At 48.8% G+C, this 23,247-nt stretch overlaps 1 protein-coding gene across 4 annotated transcripts in view; it reads right to left on the bottom strand.

The window, feature by feature from the left end:
• Window positions 1-12,081, bottom strand: part of GLT1D1 (glycosyltransferase 1 domain containing 1) — a 116,858-nt gene extending 104,777 nt beyond the window's left edge. For 3 of the 4 annotated variants that reach the window (XM_032244169.1, XM_032244177.1, XM_032244170.1), the window contains exon 1: window positions 11,910-12,081. In XM_032244169.1, coding sequence (XP_032100060.1) covers window positions 11,910-11,977 — 68 coding nt within the window. In that variant the 5' untranslated portion in view covers window positions 11,978-12,081. The remainder of the gene's footprint in view (window positions 1-11,909) is intronic. The other variant, XM_032244171.1, reaches the window with a different exon arrangement.
• Between the last annotated feature and the right edge of the window lie 11,166 nt (window positions 12,082-23,247).

Genomic DNA, 23,247 nt, shown 5'->3' with positions numbered 1-23,247 from the left:
AGTTTACTTGTTGCGGATCTGAGTTCAAATCCTGGATATCGTTGTTAATTTTCTGTCTCATTGATCTGTCTAATATTGATGTTGAAGTCTCCCACTATTATTGTGTGGGAGTCTAAGTATCTTTATAAGTCTTATATATCTGGGTATTCCTGTATTGGGTGCGTATATATTTAGGATCTTTAGCTCTTCTTGGTGCATTGATCCTTTTATCATTATGTAATATCCTTCTTTGCTTCTTTTGATCTTTGTTGCTTTAAAGCAACTCCTGCTTTTTATTTATTTATTTATTTTTGCTCTCCATTTGGTTGGTGAATCTTTCTCCATCCCTTTGTTCTGAGTCTTTGTGTATCCTTGCATGTGAGATGGGTCTGGATGCAGCATACCGGTGGGTTTTGGCTTTTTTTTGCCTGTCTGTGTCTTTGGATTGGGGGATTTAGTCGATTTAAATTTAGAATTAATAATAACATATGTGAGTTTAATACTGCCATTTGATGTTAGCTGGCTGTTTTGCCTATTAGTTGATGTAAATTCTTGATTATGTTGATGCTCTTTACTTTTTGGTATTTTTTAGAAAGGCTGATACTGGTTGTTCCTTTCTATGTGTAGTGGTTCTTTCAGAAGCTCTTGTAAAGCAGGCCTGGTGGTGATGAAATCTCTGAGTGCTTGCTTGTTCACAAAAGATTTTATTTTTCCTTCGCTTATGAAGCTTAGTTTGGCTGGATGCAAAATTCTGGGTTGAAAGTTCTTTTCTTTAAGGATGTTGAATATTGGTCCCCACTCTCTTCTAGCTTGTAGGATTTCCGCTGAGAGATCTGCTGTGAGTCTGATAGGCTTCCCTTTATGGGTTGAGTTTTCAATTCAACTGAGCTTTCAATTCAATTCAATTACTCGAAGCAAAGGATCTCTGACCCACGCCACCATCATAGCTTGGCGCCCTTATTATTAGTTTATACACAGGCCATCACCGTCTCTCCTGCCCTCAGTCCTTCCACTATGACAGTCCTTTGGCCTCCCCGGAACTCCAGGCCAGTGACCTCTACCTGTTATGACTCAGCCCCTCCGGCCTTTTCTCCCAGCTCTGGTGAGACTCCATGTTCTGGTGAAACTCCATGCTCCAGCATTTCCATTACTTTCCTGTCAACGTCTTAACCGCTCCCATCCCCCAGTCTTTCTGTAGCAAGCATGAGCGCATCTGGCACGACGCCAGGCCTGGAGACTCTCCAGGTCAGCTTTTTCCATGGCAGCCCGGGGTGCCAGTGCCTGCTGGGGACCCCCCGAGGCAGAGGGTAAGCCCTGGAGATGTGAGATTGGATCCCACAGGGCTCACTGCTGTGCTGGCACCTCTCCTGCATTTTCAGTGACCAGGTGCACCTGCAGTATGCCCAGCACCATCAGGGCACTGAGGGTTCAGTAAGGAACAAAATATGAACAAACCCCTGATTCTGGGGAGGCCAAAGGGTCACCTTTCTTTTTTTTGGGGGGTGGGGGGATAGAGTTTCACTCTTGCTGCCCAGGCTGGAGTGCAATGGTGTGATCTCAGCTCACTGAAACCTCCGCCTCCTGGGTTCAAGTGATTCTCCTGCCTCAGCCTCTCAAGTAGCTGGGACTACAGGCACCCACCACCGTGCCTGGGTAATTTTCTATTTTTAGTAGAGATGGGGTTTCTCCATGTTGTTTTAGGCTGGTCTCAAATTCTTAACCTCAGGTGATCCACCGCTTTTTTTTTTTTTTTTTTTTAGGTTTACAGGTGCAAGCCACCACACCCAGCAGAACTATACACTTTCTTTGTTCTTAAAGCAGCAACCTCTATCCCTCATCCTTCAATCCAGACAGCTTTAAACCCAGAATCTACAAAGTGACAGTGACAGTGACCGGATTCCGCCCCCGGGCCTGCCCACTCAGGACCTCAGCAAACTCCTCTGTGGGGTCTCACAAGCTCCTTCCTGGCTCAGGGCATCCTCCACACATATAGTTCCCTCTGCCTGGAATGCACTCCCAGCCTCCACCCTCTCTCCTCACTAATGGCCCTGATGGCCCCAGCTGAAAAGTTACTTCCCACGCACAAATGCTCACAGACGACTACTCAGGATAACCCTAAAGTGGAAATGTCCCAGAGGCCCACCATTCTCTGGTTGAGGAGTGGACAAGTAAATGTGTACATCCAGCCGATGGGACATTCCTCGGCCACACAGGAATGAAGGACTGACACTTTAGGCCAAGCCCACAAAAGGGACCACATAGCATATGATCCCATTCCTACAAAACATCCAGAATAGGCCCATTCCTGGAGACCAAAGGAAGCCAACCATTTGCCAGGGGCTGGCGGAGGAACGGAACGGGAGTGACTGCTGATACATATGGGTTTCTTCTGAGAGTGATGTAAATGTTCTGAAATTAGACAGGAGTGACGGTTGCATGACTTTATGAATACACTAAATCCCTGGTGTGTACACTTTAAAAGGATGAAGGTTATGGTATGTGAATTATATTTCAATTTTTTTAAAAGACTATTTTTTTAATGGGGCTGGGCACAGTGGCTCACATCTATAATCCCAGCACTTTGGGAGGCTGAGGTGGGCAGATCATTTGAGGTCATGAGTTTGAGACCAGCCTGATCAACAAGGTGAAACATCCTCTCTACTAAAAATACAACAAATTAGCTGGGCATGGTGGCGGACACCTGTAATCCCAGCTACTTGGGAGGCTGAGTCAGGAGAATCGCTTGAACCTGGGAGGCAGAGGTTGCAATAAGCCAAGATTGTGCCACTGCACTCCAGCCTGGGTGACAGAGACTCTGTCTCAAAAAATAATAATAAAAATAAAAATAAACTATATGTCAAAGAAGATGTTATTTCTGGAAGAAGGCTTCCCAGACCATGGTTGGAGCTCAGAGAAAAGAATCCCCGAAATGAAGGCCCTGGCAACTCTCTCTGACACTCTTCTGCCCCCCGTCTCTGGCCCCTCATTTTCCCCAGAGGTTACCCAGAGAAACTAGAATTCCTCTTCTCCACGCTGGTTCATGGAAACCGGAACTCTTTCAACCTAAAGCCAGCCATAAAACCCAAAATTATTACTCTAACTTTACCCTGCCTCCCTGTGTAAAACCCGGCCATAAATAAATTATTCAAACTACCTTGTTTGACTGTAGGTCACAAAACCCCCATTCCAGTGAGGGCCTCCTACCCAGAAGGAAGGCAGGCTGCAGAGAAGCCAAGAAGAATCCAGACAGGCACGCCTTGCTGGGCTTCCCCAGGCAGTCCAACAGGGCTCCATCAGACCCTCTTTGTCTGATCCTGTTTCCATGTGGCTGTCTGTGCCTTGTTGAACCTAAGCAGAAATTGGACAGTCTCTCACTTCTCTTTGGGGTTTAGGCTCCCATGTCATGTAAAACTATGACCAATACAGGTGTGTGCATGTCCCCCAGGAATCTGTCTTTGGTCAGCTGGTTTTCAGTGAACCTTCAAGGGGAAGGGAGAGTTCTTCCTTGGACCCTCTGCCCTCTGGAACTAAGTCAGCTCTATTCAGAATCCTCTCTCTGTCATCTCCCTACACTTTTTGGTCACAGCACTGATCATATCACAATCAGATAAATGTCTGGGTAATTTCATGCTTGTGTCTGTCTTCCATGCTGGCATGCTAGACTTGTCTTGCAAATGAGGATTGAGGTGACACGCAGAAGCTCTCTGTGGTTGAGCAGCTGCCGCCTGAGGGCAGGGGCTGCATGATGCCAGCTTTGTGGCACCTACCCAGCACTGTGCCCATGCAGACACTCAAAAAATATCTGCTGAATGAAGATATTAACAACTTTCTTTTTCCGTGTGTGTGTGTGTGTGTGTGTGTGTGTGTGTGTGTGTGACAGAGAGAGAGAGAGAGAGAGAGAGAGAAAGAGAGAGAGAGAGAGAGAGAGAGAGACGGGGTCTCATTCTGTTGCTGCCCAGAATGGAGTGCAGTGGTGCAATAATGGTTCACTGCAGCCTCAACTTCCCCAGGGCTCAAGTGATCTACCCGCCTCAGCTCCTGAGTAGCTGGGACCAATATGCTCAGCCAATTTTTGTATGTTTTTTAGAGATGGGGTTTCACCATGTAGCCCAGGCTGGTCTCAAACTTCTGAGCTCAAGCAATCTGCCTGCCTCAACCTCCCAAAGTGCTGGGACTATAGGCATGAACCACTGTGCCTGGCCTCAATGGCTATCTTTGAAAGTGGAAAAAATGGTAACAAAATCTTTAAAAAAAAAAAAAAAGAAAAGAAAATGGAAAAAAATAAAATAGCCTCCAAATCTCGACGTCAATGCACTCACAATTTCCTTTGACTCCTTGAAAGAAAATATTGAAAACTTTTCCTCATAGTTTTTTTTCTTCCCAAATGCTTGGCGATCACAGGGAATTCACAGAAGAGACCAGAAAGCAGCTGGGCTTGGAAGGAAAGCGCTGCCTCGGACGCAAGCAGTCTTTACATTCTCCCTTTGCTTTCCCTCCTGTGCTCAATGCTGTTTAACACTCCGATCGATCCGCCCGCTTTATCTCAAGTGCTTCCCGTCCAGACAAACACACTTTCATACTCTGCATTCCAGATGAAGAAACAAAAGCACAGTCACGGCCCCGCTGCACAAAGTCCAGCTATCAATGTGACCACATCTGCCATCGGTCTAATGTCAACGCACTCCCGGCTGGACTGATCGGCCCCTCGGAGTTCCCTGCTCTGGGCCGAGGAAGCCCGAATGCCCTACTTTGTTCTTTCCAGGGCCGTCTTCATGCCTTTCCCCAGTACCCTTGGCAGCTCTGCAGACAATACACCAGGCATGCAACTCAGTTATCGAGCGGGTATCTGATACCACGATGTAGAGCAGGGGTCAGAAGGCCTTTCCTGGAGGCAGACAGAGAGGAAGCACCTTTGGGTTTGTGTGTCAGAGGGTGTCTGTTCTAACTACTCCATTCTGCCCCTGAGAAGCAGAAGCAGAAATCCAAACAACGCGTGAGTGCACAGTATCGCTGGCGCTGCTACAACCGTATTTATGAAACTGGCAGGGACGCTGCATTTTGCCCCTGGGCGGGCGGCGCCTTTTCGCCCAGGTTTTAGAAGATGATTTCAATGTCTCCGAGGACTAGCCTCCTATTTCAGCATCACAGGGGGCCCTTTGAAACAACTCCATGACTTGCTCTCTGTGAGTACCCTTCACATCCGTTCCACGTGCAGATGACTCCCCCTCTGCAGGTGAAATGAACTTTGTTCCCTGGGTTTCGGACTCTATTTTTTCACTTACCAAAGCTGCTTTTAATTTTGAACTTCACTGTTAGAAACTGACCTAGACCAATTTGCCTGGTTCTATGAGGATGGCCTGGCTCTCCTGGCAAATGTTCGTTCTCAGGGGATCAGAGCGGGGCGGGGACCCTGTGGCCTCTTCCCAGCTCACCACTGGGTGTGCCCTACAATGAGAGGAACTCTCAGTCCAGGTTAAGCCACGCACACACAAACGGTCTACTCCGCCGGGTGGCACACCTCTCCGTGTTCTCCAAGGGCGGAGTCTACACTGGACAGTACTGGCAGCCACACCAGCCAATCTAGTTGAGGTAGATGACAGAGGGTTATGGCCGGATGCAAGACCAAATAGAGCTGTCAACCTCAAGGGCTTTCCAGCAGGTGAGGACTCCCTGACTTCTTGGTCAAAAGCCTGTGTCATCTTCCCAGTGAAACACATATCTTAGACACCACTCACTTTTTTGTTGTTGTTGAGACGGAGTCTCACTCCGTTGCCCAGGCTGGAGTGCAGTGGTGCAATCTCTGCTCACTGCAACCTCCGCTTCCTAGGTTCAAGAGATTCTCCTGCCTCAGCCCCCTAAGTACTGGGACGACAGGCACCTGCCACCATACCCAGGTAATTTTTCCATTTTAGTAGAGACGGAGTTTCATCATGTTGGCCTGGCTCATGTTGAACGCCTGACAGGTGATCTGCCTGCCTCGGCCTCCCAAAGTGCTGGGATTACAGGTGTGAGCCACGCCGCCTGGCCTAATTTCTGGATGCTTTATGCTAATGAACAAATCTTCTGATGTGGGCTTCTAATGTTACAGTGCTTAGGTGCCACATTAGGGTATTCAAAATACTCACTAGCAGCTCACAGGTTATACTCAAAGAAAACTTACACACCCTGAACACTTTATACTGAAGAATATTTAAAGTGACACATAGGCCGGGTACAGTGGCTCACACCTATAATCCCAGCAGTTTGGGAGGACGAGGCGGGCGGAGGTCAGGAATTCGAGACCAGCCTGACCAACATGGAGAAACTCCGTCTGGACTAAAAATACAAAATTAGCCAGATGTGGTGGTGGCACATGCCCGTAATCTCAGCTACTCGGGAGGCTGAAGCAGAAGGATCGCTTGAACACGGGAGGCGGAGGCTGCAGTGAGCTGAGATCGCACCATTGCACTTCAGCCTGGGTGACAAGAGCGAAACTCCCATCTCAAAAAAAAAAAAAAAAAAAAAAAAAAAAAGTGACACACAGACCCTGTAACATTGATTCTCAAGTTACTGATCCCCCAGATTTTTTTGTCTAAGAAATCCTTTATTCCAGTCTATCACCTACGTCTTCTAAAAGGCTACTAGGCAGCAGAAGCCTTAGATTTCCCTGCTGTTGTTTTTTCCCCCAATATTTTCCCTCTATAATGAAGGAAATAATGAGTCTTTCTCTCCCTCACTCCCCACACTCAACCGCCAAGGCCTGTTGATTTTACTTCCTAAATATGCCAAACCCAAACGCATACATGATTTTCAGCTACACACAAATCTCATGGTCTTTCACGGTGCAATCTGTTTTTGGCACAAAATTGAAGGTGTTGCGTGGCCCTGTCTCTCCAGCCACATCTCCTGACCCCACCTAGAGAAGGTTCATCAGCAAAGCACTACTCACAAGTGGAGCGGAGTCACTTGAGGGGAGGGGCTGTCCTGTGCACTACGGGGTGCTGAGCGGCGTCCCACTCAATGCCAGTAGCCCCCAACACTAGCTGTGACAGCCAAATGTCTCCAGACCTCACCCAATGACCCTGGGGGCCGACATTGCTCCCCCTCCTTGGCACATCCTTTCTGCTCCAGTGACAGAGTCACTGATCTACAGTATTCTGTGCTGCGAAGGCTGTGTGATCCTCAGTTCTAGAAGAGGTATTCTCTTCCCGTTCCATCAGCTGACCCTCTGCCTAAGACACCTTCTGCTCTGTTCTCCCACCTCACTAACTGAGCTCCATTATTCTAATCAATAGCTCACATTCATTAAGTGTATACTATTGTTGATGAAGAGTCAAACTTTGCAAAATATTTTAAGAGATTTACTCCGAGCCAAATGAGTGACCCAGACCTCATGAGGTCCTGAGAACATGTGCCCAAGGTGGTCAGGGTGCCGCTTGCTTTCATGTATTTTAGGGAGGCATGAGACATCAATCAAATTCATTTAGGAAATACATTGGTTTGGTTCAGAAAGGCCAGACAACTCAAAGCAGGGGGTGGGGAGAGGAGGGGCACTTCCAGGCTGCAGGTAAATTTAAACATTTTTGGTTAACAACTGGTTGAGGCTTGTCTTAGGACCTGGGATCCACAGAAAGGAAACGTTCAGGTTAAGATAAAAGATTGTGGAGACCAAGGTTCTTTTGAAGTCTTACAGTGGCTGCCCTTAGAGACAATAGATGACAAATGTTCCTTCTTCAGATCTTTAAAAGGTGCTGGACTCTTAGTTAATCCCTTCAGGATTGGGAGGGCCTGGAAGACAAGATCTAGCCATGTTAATAGATTCTTTGTGTTTTGCTTTGTTTTTCTGAGACAGAGTCTCACTGTATTGCCCAGACTGGAGTGCAGTGGCGTGATCTCAGCACACTGCAACCTCCGCCTCCAGGGTTCAAGTGATTCTCCTGCCTCAGCCACTCAGGTAGCTGGGATTACATGTGTGCCACAATGCCCAGCTCACTTTTGTATTTTTAGTAGAGTTTCACCATGTTGGCCGGGCTGGTCTACAATGCCTGACCTCAGGTAATCCACTCGCCTTGTCCTCCCAAAGTGCTGGGATTACAGGTATGAGCCACTGTGCCCAGCCAAGATTCTTTACCGAGGCAGATTTTCCCCCACAAAGGATAGCTTTGCAGGGTCATTTCAAGATAAGGCAGAGAAGCATGTTTGGGGCTAAATATTTTGATTTTTTTTTCTTGTCTCATAACGTTATGCCAGAGTCAGATTGCAAAGTCAGTCAGGATATATAGGGCCAAATAAAACCTATGTGATGAGAATTTATGGTTTGTAGGACATGACTTCCCAGGCCCCTTAGACAGGAAATTGAGCAAGATAAAAAAATCAGAGCTTGGTCCTATGTTTCAGACGCTGCTTTAAAAACACTGAGAGTGTATTAACTCCTTGAATTCCTTTCACAACCCATCTGGCATCCTCATTATGAAGAACACTGAGCCACAAAGAAAACTTGGTTTAAACCTTGCCATTTTTTTGGAAGGCAGCAGAAGGCTTTCCCTGACCTCTGGTCTGGGATCCGTCGCTACCTATATGTCCCAGAGGACCCTGTCCTTCCCAGGCCAATACATTCATTAGGATTTAGCACCATTACTTATGTACGGGGTGTTGATTTACAATGACCAACTTCCGCAAGAATAGAACCACTTCTTTTTTTCTTTAAATCTAGCCTTACCTAATTCTGACATCCTATTCTGCCAGGCTGATGAGAACTCCAGATTTATGCATTTGGGGAACCCCCTCCCCAAGGGTCTAGGGTCATCTGAGGGTGGTCTCCGGGGTCTTTGGCAGAGATTTTGGAGGAGAACGTCCAGTCCTTGCTGCTCACTGCTGATTAGCTCACGGGGATTCTCAGTCACCAAGGGAACCTCCCTACCCGCCTGTCCAGGACACCAGCATCATTTCCTCAGGGAACCTAAGCTTTCACAAGGCAGAAGATGTCTTTCCCCCGGCAATCCTTCCCGAGGTGAAGGCCTGCTGGGTCTGTCCTGAAGACCCTGACTGACCGACGGATGAAATGAGTACTCAGACACAGGTGCACAGTCTGAGAACAGCGAGGTGACTGCCTGGCTCTAGCAGCCGGAGAGGCAGCCCTGAGAAGCTGGAGCTGCTGTTTGCTTTTATTCAGCATAGGCACAAGGCCAAAAACCTGGAGCAAACACAACCTGCAGGTAATTCACATCTACCTTCCAGGGAACTTCACCTGCGGAGGATCACAGGTCAGTTCCTGGTCAAGTAAGTAAACAAGCCCATTTAAGATACATTCCTCTACGCTCCCGTGTACCAACTCCTTGCCCTCTGCCTCAGGGATAGAGAACAGTTGCCTTCAGCTACTCTTCCCCCGGGGCTCTGCAGAACTTTTCAACCTTTCAGAAGCTTCAGAGGGTTCCATATAGTTTTTCCCAACACTCTGACCGACTGCCACAAAGGACAACAAACGCTGGGTCTGCACAAATAGCAGCCCTTATTCTGCTTATGCACAGCCAGGAAAAGAAAGAGCACAGTGACTAACTGGCCTTCCACTCCAGCGTGGCTGAAGTCAGCCTTCTTCATGAACCCTGTCCGCCTCCTTCCCCTCCGCGGTCCGCGGCCTAGCAGCACAGGCAACTTCAAAAGCGCAACTCCAGTGGAATGATGGGGGAGCGCATCTCTGGAGCACGGCTAAGGCGGTAATGTTTTCTATTAATTCACCTCTGAGTTGGGACAAAAGTAACGTGGCCTTTTGGGTGGGTGTGAGTTTGGGCCCTTGGAAGATGTGGGTTTATAGCTCAAGTTAGGAGCCAAATATTAAATAACAGGTAATATTCCTTTTTTGCCTGACAGGCAAGCTTTTAACTCTTTGCCCATTCAGGTTCTTTGGTCACTCAACATTGTTTTTTCCTTTCTTTCTTTTTTTGGAAACGGAGTCTCGCTCTGGCGCCCAGACTGGACTGCAGCAGCGGCAGTAGCGTCATCTTGGCTCACTGCAGCCTCTGCCTCACAGGTTCAAGCGATTCTCGAGCCTCTGCCTCCTGAGTAGCTGGGATCACAGGTGTGTGCCACCACAGCTGGTTAGTTTTTGTATTTTTAGTAGAGATGGGGTTTTACCATGTTTTTTTTAGAGGTGATTATTGCTTAAGCATGAAGTGCTTTCCCCCCACCGTGTACAAGCCAGACCTGGCCTGCTTCTCTGACTCACTTCCTAGCACTGGCCACACACTCTTTACATTTCAGTGACCCTGGTTCCCTTCCTGCTTCTCACACAGTTCAAGCTTCCTCCAGTCCAGGGCCTCTGTTCTCGCTATTATTCCTTCCTGCGACTGTCCCTCCAGATCTCAGTGATGGCCTCTTTTCCATCTTAGCTTCAATGTCATCTCCTGAGACAGACTCTCAGACCACGTTATCTAAAGCATCCCACCATAATGCCTCTCAATCACTTTATCTAGTTTTTTCAGCGGCTTCTGAACCAGAGCAACTCTATCTTGAATAGGGGCTGGGTAAAATGAGGTTAAGACCTACTGGGCTGCATTCACAGATGGTGAAGGCAATTCTAAGTCACAGGATGAGGTAGGCGGTTGGCCCAAGATACAAGGTGATAAAGACCCTGCTGATAAAACAGGTTGCAGTAAAGAAGCCGGCCAAGACCCACCAAATCGAAGATGGCAACGAGAGTGAGCTCTGATTGTCCTCACTGCTACACTCCCACCGGCGCCATGACAGTTTACAAATGCCATGGCAACATCAGGAAGTTACCCTACATGCTCTAGAAAGGGGAGGCATGAATAATCCAGCCCTTGTTTAGCATATCATCAAGAAATAACCATAAACATGGGCAACTAAGGCCAAGCGAAGTGGCTCATGCGTGTAATCCTAGCATTCTGGGAGGCTGAGGTGGGAGGATCACCTGAGGTCAGGAGTTCAAGATTAGCCTGGCTAACATGGCGAAACCCTGTCTCTACTAAAAATGTAAAAATTAGCCATGTGTGGTGACGCATGCCTATAATCCCAGCTACTCAGAGGCTAAGGGAGGCAAATCGCTGGAACCCGGGAGGCAGAGGTTGCAGTGAGCCGAGATCCCAACATTGCACTGCGGCCTGGGCAACAGGAGACTCCATTAAACAAAAAACAACAAACTGATGAAGAAGTAGGCCCACAAAGGGGGAGTAAATCGGGAAATTTACACACACACACGCACACGCACACGCACACACACACACACACACAGGCGCGCGCGGCTTCTGTTGAGTTGCGGACTCTAATCCTGGCACTCCCCAGGCTTCGCCTCCCGAAGGTGTTTATCCGGCTAACACAGGCCGAGCGCCCCGGGCAGGCGGGAGGCGGCAGGATTAACGCGGCAGCTCCCTCCCCGGCCCCCGGGCTTGCGTTCCAGTGACCAGAACACACATCAACAAGCAAATAAACAACGCAAGATAATGGCAGAAAAGGATGAGTGTGAAGGAGCTGACCAGCCAGGAAGACGGGAATAGAATAGAGAGGGGGGAGGGGAGGAGGGGCAGGGACTTCGCCGGGCAGGACCCCGGACGCCGGCACACAGCCGAGCCCAAACCGCGAGGGCAGGGCAGGCACCGCCGCCCCGGCCTGGAAACGCGTCCCCGCCCGCAGTTCCGCCAGCCCCGCTCCGCATCCCTGCGGATCCCGCCCCCTCCCGCGTCTGCGGCGAGGCCTTCCCGGGTTCTCTGCGGGCGACCCCGCGCCCGTGCACCTGCTCGGTCTCCACCGGGAAGTGCGAGGCCGCCGCGCCGGCCGCTCCGAGACCCCGGGACACGCGCGCCCGGCGGGAGGCACCGGCCCGTCCGTTTGCGCGCGCGGCTCGGGGAGGCCCCGGCGCTGCTGGAGGGGGCCTGGCAGGGCGCCCAGCTTCCCCGCCCCTCGCCCCTGGCTTCGCAGGCCCCTGCGCCCGCACCTACCGGACGCGCTGGGCCGTGACCGCGTTCCCGGTGTGCGGCCGCAGCACCGCCAGGAACAGGAGCCGCATGCCGCCGCCGCCCGGGACATTGACCAGGCCCCAGGGACGGCACAGACGCGGATGGCAGGGGAGCCGGGCGGCTAGGTCAGTCCCGCCCGCCCCTCCCGGAGGCCGCGCCCGCCCCTCCCCGAGGCCGCGCCGGAACTTGCAGGTTCCGGCGCCAGGCGGGGAGGGGGACGGGAACCGGGGGCCTCTGGCGGCTCGAGCTCTGGGTGCGGGGTAGCGCGGGTGTGCCCCGTGGGGTCCATCACCAGGGTAGCCGCGGTCCGCTCCCACCTGGACCAGGATAAGGGGTGACCACAGTCCCTTCCCACGGGGACCAGGACCAGCGGTGACCACAGTCCTTTCCCACGGGGACCAGGACCAGGAATGACCACTGTCCCTTCCCATAGTGACCAGGACCAGGAATGGCCATGGTCCCTTCCGTGGTGACCAGGACCAGCAGTGCCTGCAGTCCCTTCCATGGGGACCAGGACCAGGGATGACCACTGTCCCTTCCCACGGGTACCAAGGATGACCACGGTCTCCCCCGTGATGACCAGAACCAGCGGTGACCACAGTCCCTTTCCATGGAAACCAGTGATGGCCATGAGTGAACTTCACTGAGCACCCGGGTGGCTGCGGGTCTGCGCCCACCAGGACCAGCAGGATCCTCGGATTCCCTCCCCCAGGGTGCTGCAGAGAGAGCTCTCAGCCTCATTTTCCATGACAACCTGAGGGAAGTCTTGGTCCCCACGAAGCCCAGGAATCCTTTCTAGTCCCAAATTCCTTCCCAGGCCAGACTACCCTAAAACTAACCAGAGGAGAGGAACTCCTCCTGTGTGAGCAGACAGTGGAAACCCATTTCAGGGCCACGCCTGTGGGTGAGAAAGATGTTGGATCAGGAACTCGGGGCCCATGAGGGCACATGGGCTGCACCTGGGCTGGATCTCCAAAGCAGGACACCTTGGGTGAGAGAAATGGGGAACTGAAGGTGGTCCCTGGCAAAATGCCATCTGTGGATTTAAACACAGACCCTCCCAAAACAGATGCTACGTGTTTACAAAGATGTATGCGTATTTACAGATGTGGAACATTCCAGTGGGTGCCCAATATTTTAATTTACCTTCAAACTTGATTTTCTCTCATCCCCCAAATACTGTCCAGCCTCAAAAAGGGACAGTAGGAATGAAGAAAGCCATGACATGTGATGACCACCATCAGCGGGAGGTCTCCAGCCTCACAAACATAAAAGTCCGTCCTGAAGGACACATTGGCTCGGCAGGCCTTCTCCCAGTTAGAGCCACCACTCTGACTGTCAGTGTGGCATGGGGTATGGGAGAGTTTTATGTCACTGTAGAACAATCAAAATTCTGTCCCCTTCTCAGTCCTCAAAACCCAGGATTTTGCTCTTCTTCCTGGTATTTCAACTTCCCAGGCACCTGGCAGGCAGGCCACCTCCTCAAGGACAAAAGCAATATGAAAATAATAGCATTCTGCTAGACAACTTAACACTTTTCAACAGAATTATGCAAAGAAACAAGAAAGGGGACAAGTTGCACAGAGCTGCCACAACCTCCTTCTGATTAAAGTTTGGGAAAAGAGTTCTGACGCCGGGCACAGTGGCTCACGCCTGTAATTCCAGCACTTTGGGAGGCCTAGGTGGGTGGATCATTTGAGACCAAGAGTTCAAGATCAGTCTGGCCAAGATGGTGAAACCCCATCTATACCAAAAATACACAAATTAGCTGGGCGTGGTCATACACGCTAGTAGTCCTAGGTACTTGGGAGAATCATTTGAACCTGTGAGGTGGAGGTTGCAGTGAACCATGATCATGCCACTGCACTCCAGCCTCGAAATAAAGCAAGACTCAGTCATAAACAAATAAATGGGTTTGAGTGGACTCCTCATATATTTGCTATACACCAAGAAGAGGCAATAAAATGCAGTGTCTGGTGTGGGGTGCATAAGTACAGGGTTGGCACTTGCCCATGTTCTTGCCCTATTTCACCTTGACCATGGGCTAGTAAAAGCTAAATGTGAACAGATACATTTCTGATTTTCAAAGGTGACTTCAGCATGAGCCTGGAAAGGAACCTCCCTAAGCAGAATGGGTGAGCTGGCAGCCCCTGTGAACTAAATATCATCCTTAGATGTATTTAGGCTACACTGTTTTTTTTTAATTTTTATTTTTTGTTTTGTTTTGTTTTTTAAGCTGAGCTATTACTTTTTGTTGGTTTTGAGATGGTCTCACTGTCATCCAGGATGGGGTGCTGTGGTGTGATTATGGATCACTGCAGCCTCCCTCTCCTGGGCTTAGGTAATCCTTCCTCCTCAGCCTCCCAAGTAGCTGGAACCATAGATGTGCGCCACAATGCTGGGCTAATGTTTTGTATTTTTGTGGAAGTGGGGTCTCATTATGTTGTCCAGGCTGGTCTTGAACTCCTGGGCTCAAACAGTCCACCCGCCTTGGCCTCCCGGAGTGCTAGAATTACAGGCATGAGCCACTATAACTGGCCAAGCCTTTTTAAACTGGGAGCTTTCATACAGAAGTTGGAATTTCTGGTGTCTGTTGACAAATGAGAGATCTGATTAAATGAAGCCACCATGCCTATGGCTGACTGAAGCTAGGAAGCAGCTGCCCACTTTCGATGAAATCCAATCACACAGTTGGCTGAAGACTCACTTCAATTCCTTGATAACCTCGATTTGTATTTTTGTTTTCTTTTTTTCCCTTTTATTTTTAGATGGAGTTTCACTCCTGTTGTCCAGGCTGGAGTACAATGGTACGATCTCGGCTCACCGCAACCTCTGCCTCCCGGGTTCAAGCAATTCTCCTGCCTCAGTCTCCCAAGTAGCTGGGATTACAAGCATGCACCACCACACCCACATAATTTTGTATTTTTAGCAGAGATGGGCTTTCTCCATGTGGGTCAGGCTGGTCTCGAACTCTTAACCTCAGGTGATCTGCCCACCTTGGCCTCCCAAAGTGCTAGGACTACAGGCATGAACCACCGTGCCCAGCTCGATCTCTATTCTTTTTTTTCTTTTTGAGACAGAGTCTCACTCTGTAGCCCAGGCTGGAGTGCAGTGGCATGATCTCAGCTCACTGCAACCTCTGCCTCCTGGGTTCAAGCAATTCAAGCCACCATGCCCAGCTAATTTTTATATTTTTAGTAGAGACAGGGGTTTCACCATCTTGGCCAGGCTGGTTTTGAACCCCTGACCTCATGATCCACCTGCCTTAGGCTTCCAAAGTGCTGGAATTACAGGCGTGAGCCACCGCGCCAGGCCTTCTATGTGTATTCTTTTTAGAAAAAATATTGAAGTTTATTTTTAATGTAAAGTAAGCTCAGAACTACATGGCCCAAGCCTAATATAGTAGCTGCACCATCAACAGGAGCCCAGACATCCCTCTGTTTACTCCATCATGTGTCTGCCTTCTAGTCTCAAGATCGCCTTAAAGTACTGCGGACTGCTGCAGCTCCTCCCATCACGTCAACGTTCCAGGCAGCACGAAGGAAAGGCCAAAGTGGTGTACTCCAAATGGTGTATTTCATCTTTTTTTTTTTTTTTTTTTTTTTTTTTTTGAGACGGAGTTTCGCTCTTGTTACCCAGGCTGGAGTGCAATGGCGCGATCTCGGCTCACCGCAACCTGTGTCTCCTGGGTTCAGGCAATTCTCTTGCCTCAGCCTCCTGAGTAGCTGGGATTACAGGCACGCGCCACCATGCCCAGCTAATTTTTGTATTTTTAGTAGAGACGGAGTTTCACTATGTTGACCAGGATGGTCTCGATCTCTTGACCTTGTGATCCACCCGTCTCGGCCTCCCAAAGTGCTGGGATTACAGGCTTGAGCCACCGCGCCCGGCCGGTGTATTTCATCTTAAAGGGGCTTCCTAAAAATGCAAAACACCTCCATGCCTTTATCTTATTGGCCACGTGACCACTTCTTGCACCCAAGGACGCTGAGGGAGACAGTCTATTAACTGGGCACATTGCCACCTAAATACAATTGTGGTTACTAAAGAAAAGTGGCAGATAGGTTTGCAGTAAGTCACCTCTGCCATAGCAATCTAAATTAATAAATTAAAAGAGGAAGTGACAGAGGCGTTTGAACCAGAGTAACTCCCTCTTGTATAGGAGCTGGGTAAAATGAGGCTGAGACCTGCTGGGCTGCAATCTCAGGAGGTGAAGCTTTCTAAGTCACAAGATGAGACAGGAGGTCGGCACAAGACCTTGCTGATGAAAGAATGCAGTAAAGAAGCCACTAACGCCCACCAAAACCACAAAGGTGACAAATGTGACCCCTGGTGGTCCTCACTGCCACACTCCCACCAGCGCCGGTAACAGTTTGCGAATGCCATGGCAATGTCAGGAAGTTATACGGTCTAAAAAGAGGAGGCAGGAACAATCCACCTTTGTTTAGCATATCATCAAGAAATAACCATAAAAATGGACAATCAGCAGCCCTCAGGGCTGCTCTGTCTATGGAGTAGCCATTCTTTTACTCCTTCACTTTCTTAATAACCTTGCTTTCGGGCCAGGCTTGGTGGCTCACGCCTGTAATCCTGGCACTTTGGGAGGCTGAGGTGGGTGGATCACCTGAGGTCAGGAGTTCAAAACCAGCCTGGCCATCATGGTGAAACCCCATCTCTTTTTTTTTTTTTCCCATTTATTTATTTGATTGCATTTTAGGTTTTGGGGTACATGTGAAGAACATGCAAGATTGTTGCATAGGAAAACACGTGGCAGTGTGATTTGCTGCCTTCCTCCCCATCACCTACATCTGGCATTTCTCCCCTTGCTATCTTTCCCCAGCTCCCCACCCCCCACCGTCCCTCCCCTATTTTCCCCCAACTGACCCCAGTGTGTAGTGCTCCCCTCCCTGTGTCCATGTGTTCTCATTGTTCAACACCCACCTGTGAGTGAGAACATGCGGTGTTTGATCTTCTGCTCTTCTGTCAGTTTGCTGAGAATGATGGTTTCCAGGTTCATCCATGTCCCTACAAAGGACAGAAACTCATCGTTTTTGATGGCTGCATAATGAAATCCCATCTTCAAAAAATAAAATAAAATAAATAACCTTGCTTTCACTTTATGGACTTGCCCTGAAATCTTTCTTGTGTAAGATCCAAGAACCCTCTCTTGGGGTCTGCAATGGGACCCCTTTCCGGTAACAGAAACACACATGACCTTCTCAATGGTGGAATAAGAACATTCAGTATGATTCAATAATCATTCTTGATGATACAAAAGAAGTAATAAAAGTAAGAAGAAATTAAAGAACAAGGGAAGGAAGGAGGGATGGGGGAGGGAGGGAGACAGGGAGAGGAGGAGGGAGAAAGGGAAGGAAGAAAGGAAGGAAGGAATTAATTCAATAATAGAAGAAACTACAAAGAACCTTACAAAGTCTTGTTTTGTTTTTTAATTCTTGCAGGTAGAAATGCCTGGCTCTGTGGTTCTCTCTTTTCTAGTCTCTCTACAGCTCAGGACCGGTTGAACCAGATGCAGAACTTTTCTCTGGAGGACTTTCGGAAATTTGGGAGTGGAGAAGGAAATTTGTTGTCAGAATGACTGAGGAATGTCATCAATATTTCACGGCCAGGCCTGGAGGTTTTAACACCTTGCAGTGTATAGGACATCCCTGCCTAAAGAAAAAATGCTCTTCCCCAAATACCAGTAGGCACCTGTATTAGTTAAGGTTCTCCAGGGAAACAGAACTAATGGGAGATTTATATGCATAAATGGAAATTTATTATGAGGCATCGGCTCATGTAATCATGAAGGCTGAGACATACATGATCTTCTGTCTGCCACAGAAAGACCCAGGAAAGCTGGTGCTGTCATTCAGGTCCAGTCTTAAGGCCCGAGCAATGGCGTAAGTCCCAGTTTGGGGGAGGAGGGGGAATGGTGGGAGTGGTTGCTGAGAAGATGCCATGAAATGTACCAGCTTGAGCAGTGAGGCAGTGGGAAACCGTGGGTGGTGGGGATGGGGTGCAAATTCCTCTTTCCTCCAGTTTTTTTTTTTTTTTGAGACGGGGTTTCTCTCTGTCGCCCAGGCTGGAGTGCAGTGGTGGGATCTCAGCTCACTGCAAACTCTGCCTCCTGGATTCAGGCAATTCTCCTGCCTCAGCCTCTTGAGTAGCTGGGATAACAGGCAGGCATTACCACACCCGGCTAAGTTTTGCATTTTTAGTTGAGATGGGGTTTCGCCAAAGCCATTTTGGCCAGGCTGGTCTTGAACTCCTGACCTCAAGTGATTCACCTGCCTGCCTCGGCCTCCCAAGTGCTGGGATCACAGGCCCGGTCTCCTCCAATTTTCTTTCCCTACTTAGGCCTTCAGCAGATTGGATGAAGCCCACACACACCAGGGAGGGCACTTGCTCAACTGAGTTCATGGACGCAAATCTCATCTGGAAACATGCGCCCGGGTACACCTTGAAGCAACGTCCAATGTGGGCACCTGCTATGATTTGGATCTGTGTCCCCACCCAAAACTCATGTGGATCTGTAATCCCCAGTGCTGGAGCTGGGCCTGGTGGGAGGTGGCTGGACCATGGGGATGGATTTCTCAGGAATGGTTTAGCACCATCCCCTTGGGACTGTTCTGGTGAGAGGGGTGAGTTCTCCCCAGCTCTGGGTGTCCAGAAGTGTGCAGCACCTCCCGAACTCTCTTGCTCCTGGTCCCGCCATGTGAGATGCCTCACTCCCCATTTGCCTTCTGCCATGATTAGAAGCTTCCTGAGGCCTCCCCAGAAGCACAAGCCACGGTGCTTCCTGTACAGCCTACAGAATCGCAAGCCAATTAAACCTCTTTTCTTTAAAAACTACCCAGGTTCAGGTATTTTTTTTTTCTTTTCTTCTCTTTTGAGACAGGGTCTCACTTGGGTGCCCAGGCTGGAATGCAGTGGCGCAATCTTGGCTCACTGCAACCTCCACCTCCTGGGTTCAAGCAATTCTCCTGCCTCAGCCTCCCGAGTAGCTGGGATTAAAGGCATGAGCCACCATACCTAGCTAATTTTAGTATTTTTAGTAGAGACGGGGTTTCACCATGTTGGTCAGGCTGGTCTCGAACTCCTGCCTCAGGTGAACCGCCTGCCTTGGCCTCCCAAAGTGCTGGAGAACAAGTGTGAGCCACCACACCCGGCATCGGGTATTTCTTTATAGCGGTATGAGAATGGTCTAATACAGCACCCCATATTCCTAGTCAAGCTGACACAGAAAATTCACCACAAGAGGTGGTTAATTCCTCATGGCTGAGGGACAAACATGGTGAATACCTTTTAGTTTTCCAAAATGGAAGTAATTCTCTACTGCTGGGCATGGCCTCCTTCTCCTCCTGACCGGCCTCTCCCTGGCCCAAGGCTTCCTAGGGCTGCATAACAAAGGACCAGGAACTCCCCCGTGGCCCAAGCCCGTCCTCTGGAAGCTCTAGGGGACAGAGGTCTGGGATCACAGTGTCAGCAGAGTGGCCCTTCCTCGGGAGCCTCTAGTGGGGAACCTGTTAGTTGTATCTTTCAGCTTCTGGTGGCTGTTGGTGTTTCTTTGTTCTTTTTTATATATATATTTTAAATTTAGTTAGAGACAGGGTCTCCCTATGTAGCCCAGGCTAGTCTCAAACTCCTGGTCTTAAGCAATCCTCCTGCTTTGGCCTCACAAAGTGCTGGGGTTGCAGGTGTGAGTCATGGGGCCCAGCCTACTGGTGTTTCCTGACTTGTGTTCCCATCACTGCAGTCTCTGCTTTCAGGATCACATGGCCTCCTCTCCTCTGCTGGGGCATCTCATCTTGTAAGTTTTTTTTTTTTTTTTTTTTTTTGAAATAGAGCCTCACTCTGCTGCCTAAGCTGGGATCTTGGCTCACTGCAACCTCTGCCTCAAGGATTCAAGCAATTCTCATGCCTCAGCCCCACAAGTAGCTGGAACTACAGGCGTGCACCACCACATTTGGCTAGTTTTTGTATTTTTAGTAAAGACAGGGTTTCACCTTGTTGGCCAGGCTGCTCTCAAACTCCTGACCTCAGGTGATCTGCCCATCTCGGTCTCTCAAAGTCCTGGGGTTACGGGCATGAGCCACCATGCCCCGCCTCCTGTATATTTCTTATGAAGGCATTGATCATTGGGTTTAGGGAACACCGGATACTCCAGGATGATTTCCTCATCTTAAGACCCGTATTTTAATTACCACAAGAAACACTTTTTCTCACAATGTCACTGTTGTGGTCTGAATGATGGTGTCCTCTCTAAAATTTACGCTGAAACTGAATCCCTGATGCAACAGCATTAAGAGGTGGGGCTTTTAGGAGGTGATTATGCTGAGGGCTCTGCCCACATGGATGCGATCAGTGCCTTATAAACGGTCTTCAGCGGGTAAGTTCTCCCTTCTACCTCTGCTGCTATGTGAGGAAACAGCATTCATCCATTCTGGAAGCCTCTGCAACAAGGCACCATTGTGGTGGCGGAGAGCACCCTCACCTGCTCCCAGCTCTGCTGGTGCCTTGATCTTGAACTTTCCAGCCTCTAGAACTGTGAGAAGTAAATTCCCACTGTCTGCAAATCACCCAGTCTATGGTATTTTGTTATAGCAGCCCACATGGACTGACAGCATCACCTTTACACGTTCCAGGGATCAGGATATGGACATTTCTTTCATGGGGCCACCCTTCAGCTCACCACAAAAATCCCTCTTCAAAGATGACTGCATTTTTTTGGGGGGAGTGTTTTTTTTGTTTTTTGAGATAGAGTCTCACTCTGTCACCCAGGCTAGAGTGCAGTGGTACGATCTTGGCTCACTGAAATCTCCGCCTCCTGGGTTCAAGTGATTCTCCTGCCTCAGCCTCCCAAGTAGCTGGGACTACAGGCATAAGCCACTATGCCCAGCTAACTTTTATATTCTTAGTAGAGATGGGGTTTTGCCATTTTGGCCAGGCTGGTCTCAAACTCCTGGCCTCAAGTGATCTGCCTGCCTTCCTTGGCCTCCCAAAGTGCTGGGTGTGCGCCACCGCACCTGGCCAGATGACTGCATTGATGAAGGCCCCCAGTCTCCTCATCTGGGACTATTCTCCACCTTCCCTAACCCTAAGGCTCTTTGTCCCTGTCTCCTGTCTTGATCCTGTTCCGCATTATAGCCACAGAGCAGTCAGCCCCTTCCCCTCAACTGGATAGTGACCTCCTGGACAGCCACGTCATTTGTGCCTAAAACCTCTGCTTGCCTTGAACAGTGACATGCCTGTGTAAAGGCAGTCATCAGTGCTTGCTGAGTTTCATCAAATCTTTAAATGTGCACTGTTATAAGATTTTATTCCTGTAAGAATGCATTTCTGACTTTTTTGAGACAGAATCTTGCTCTGTCACCCAGGCTGGAGTGAAATGGCTGGATCTCGGCTCACTGCAATCTCTGCCTCCCAGGTTCAAGTGATTCTTCAGCCTCAGCCTCCCAAGTACCTGTAATCCCAGGTACTTGGGAGGCTGAGGCTCATTATATGCTACCACAGTCGGCTAATTTTTTGTATTTTTAGTAGGGATTTTACCATGATGGGGTTTTACCACATTGGCCAGACTCGTCTTGAAAACCTGACCTCAAGTGATCCACCCATCTCAGCCTCTCAAAGTGCTGGGATTAAAGGTGTGAGCCACCGCGCCTGGCCCATTTCTGACTTTTTAATGGAAGTCAGTTTTAGAAGGGGATTTGCTGGGCTGAAATTCATTGATATTTGATTGTTCTGGAATACACCTGTTCCACAAGGTAAGATATTCTGACATCTCTTTTGTGACCCATTACTTTACACATTCATGGCTTTAGTTTACCCATTTGTAAAATAAGAAAAAACTGTAAACAATATCATAGTTAATTAGTTCTTTTGATGAAGTCTTTTATGATTCTCTCAAGTAGATTACATAAAAGGGCACAAAGACAAATGTGTTGTTATGGGATAATGTAGAAATCATTACCGAGGAGGGGAGCAGCAGAACAGAAGTTGTAGGCATCTCTCATAAGATTTCTCCAGATGCTTCTAACATGAGAATCTTACAATAAATGTAAAGCAAAATCTGCTTTTTGCTTTGATCATAGTGTTTGCTCAAGCTATTTTTCTAGTTCCTAGTGCCAGAGAAAATGAAACTTTATTATCTACCCTATATGAAAATGATAGCATTTTCAAGAGAAAGCACAGTGGGCATACTGACTTTAGAAGTGGCTCTGTGATAAAAATCAACACGACATCTCTCCTTTTTTCCTTTAGAGCATTTATAAGAAAGGCACTCTGTTTGTTCTATCAAAGTTTTTAGTCTTAATTTCATCATTTCTCCCTATGGCAACAGCTAACTATGAATGCTGTGTGTCTGTATGTGTCTGTGTGTGTGAGAGAGAGACAGAGAGAAAGAGAGGGGGAAGAAGAGAGAGGGGGAGAGAGATACAGAAGGAGACAGACAGGGACAGAGAGGGGTAAAAGAGAGGAAGGGAGCGAGATGGAGAGACAGCTACATAGACAGACAGGAAGAAGAAGAGACGGAGGAAAAGAGAAATACACCTTTGAAAAAAGCAGGTGCACATGGAATTGTGGTTTGTTTGCCCTAGTTGTGCTTCCTTTTCCTGACTTTTATTAACAGCACTTGAAAGTGACCAAATGCAAAAAAAATAAAGAAAAGAATCTGTTAGTCTGGAAGTACCTAGCTCCTGCAAGTGTTGCTTAATGAACATGATGAAGTCAACCAACCAGAAATAAGTGATTTCTTCCCTTTGAGCTTTTGGCAAAAAATCCGAGTTTCGATTTCCACTGCTGTTCTGAAGACAGTGCAGACCCAATTCTTAACTTTGCAGCCCAAAGCTGCTCATCCCAAAGATTGCCGTTCCAGTAAAGGACACAGTGAGCGTAACAGCGCGTGGCACAGCCGTCAGGATCAGAGGCTTACTCAGGGATGATGGGCTCCCTCCGAACTGCCTCCAGGAGAAACCTGATGTGGCGGAGGCCCATATTTATTCTTTTCACATTTTATTTTTAATTAAATAATTAAGACATGTTTAAGAAATTCAGATAAGCAAAAAAGAATTGTAAAAATCACAAAGCATGGTGCGGTGGCTCAGGCCTATAATCCCAGCACTTCGGGAGGCCGAGGCAGGCAGATCACCTAGGTCACCTGAGATTGGGAGTTTGAGACCAGAACGGACAACATGGAGAAACCCCGTCTCCACTAAAATTACAAAATTACCCAGGTGTGGAGGTGCACGCCTGTAATCACAGCTACTCAGGAGACTGAGGCAGGAGAATTGCTCAAACCCAGGAGATGGAGATTGCCGTGAGC

Source organism: Sapajus apella, unplaced genomic scaffold (genome assembly GCF_009761245.1).
Source record: "Sapajus apella isolate SASKATOON/1434 unplaced genomic scaffold, GSC_monkey_1.0 scaffold2, whole genome shotgun sequence".
Lineage (NCBI taxonomy): Eukaryota > Metazoa > Chordata > Mammalia > Primates > Cebidae > Sapajus > Sapajus apella.
This window is presented reverse-complemented; position numbering and strand designations above follow the sequence as displayed.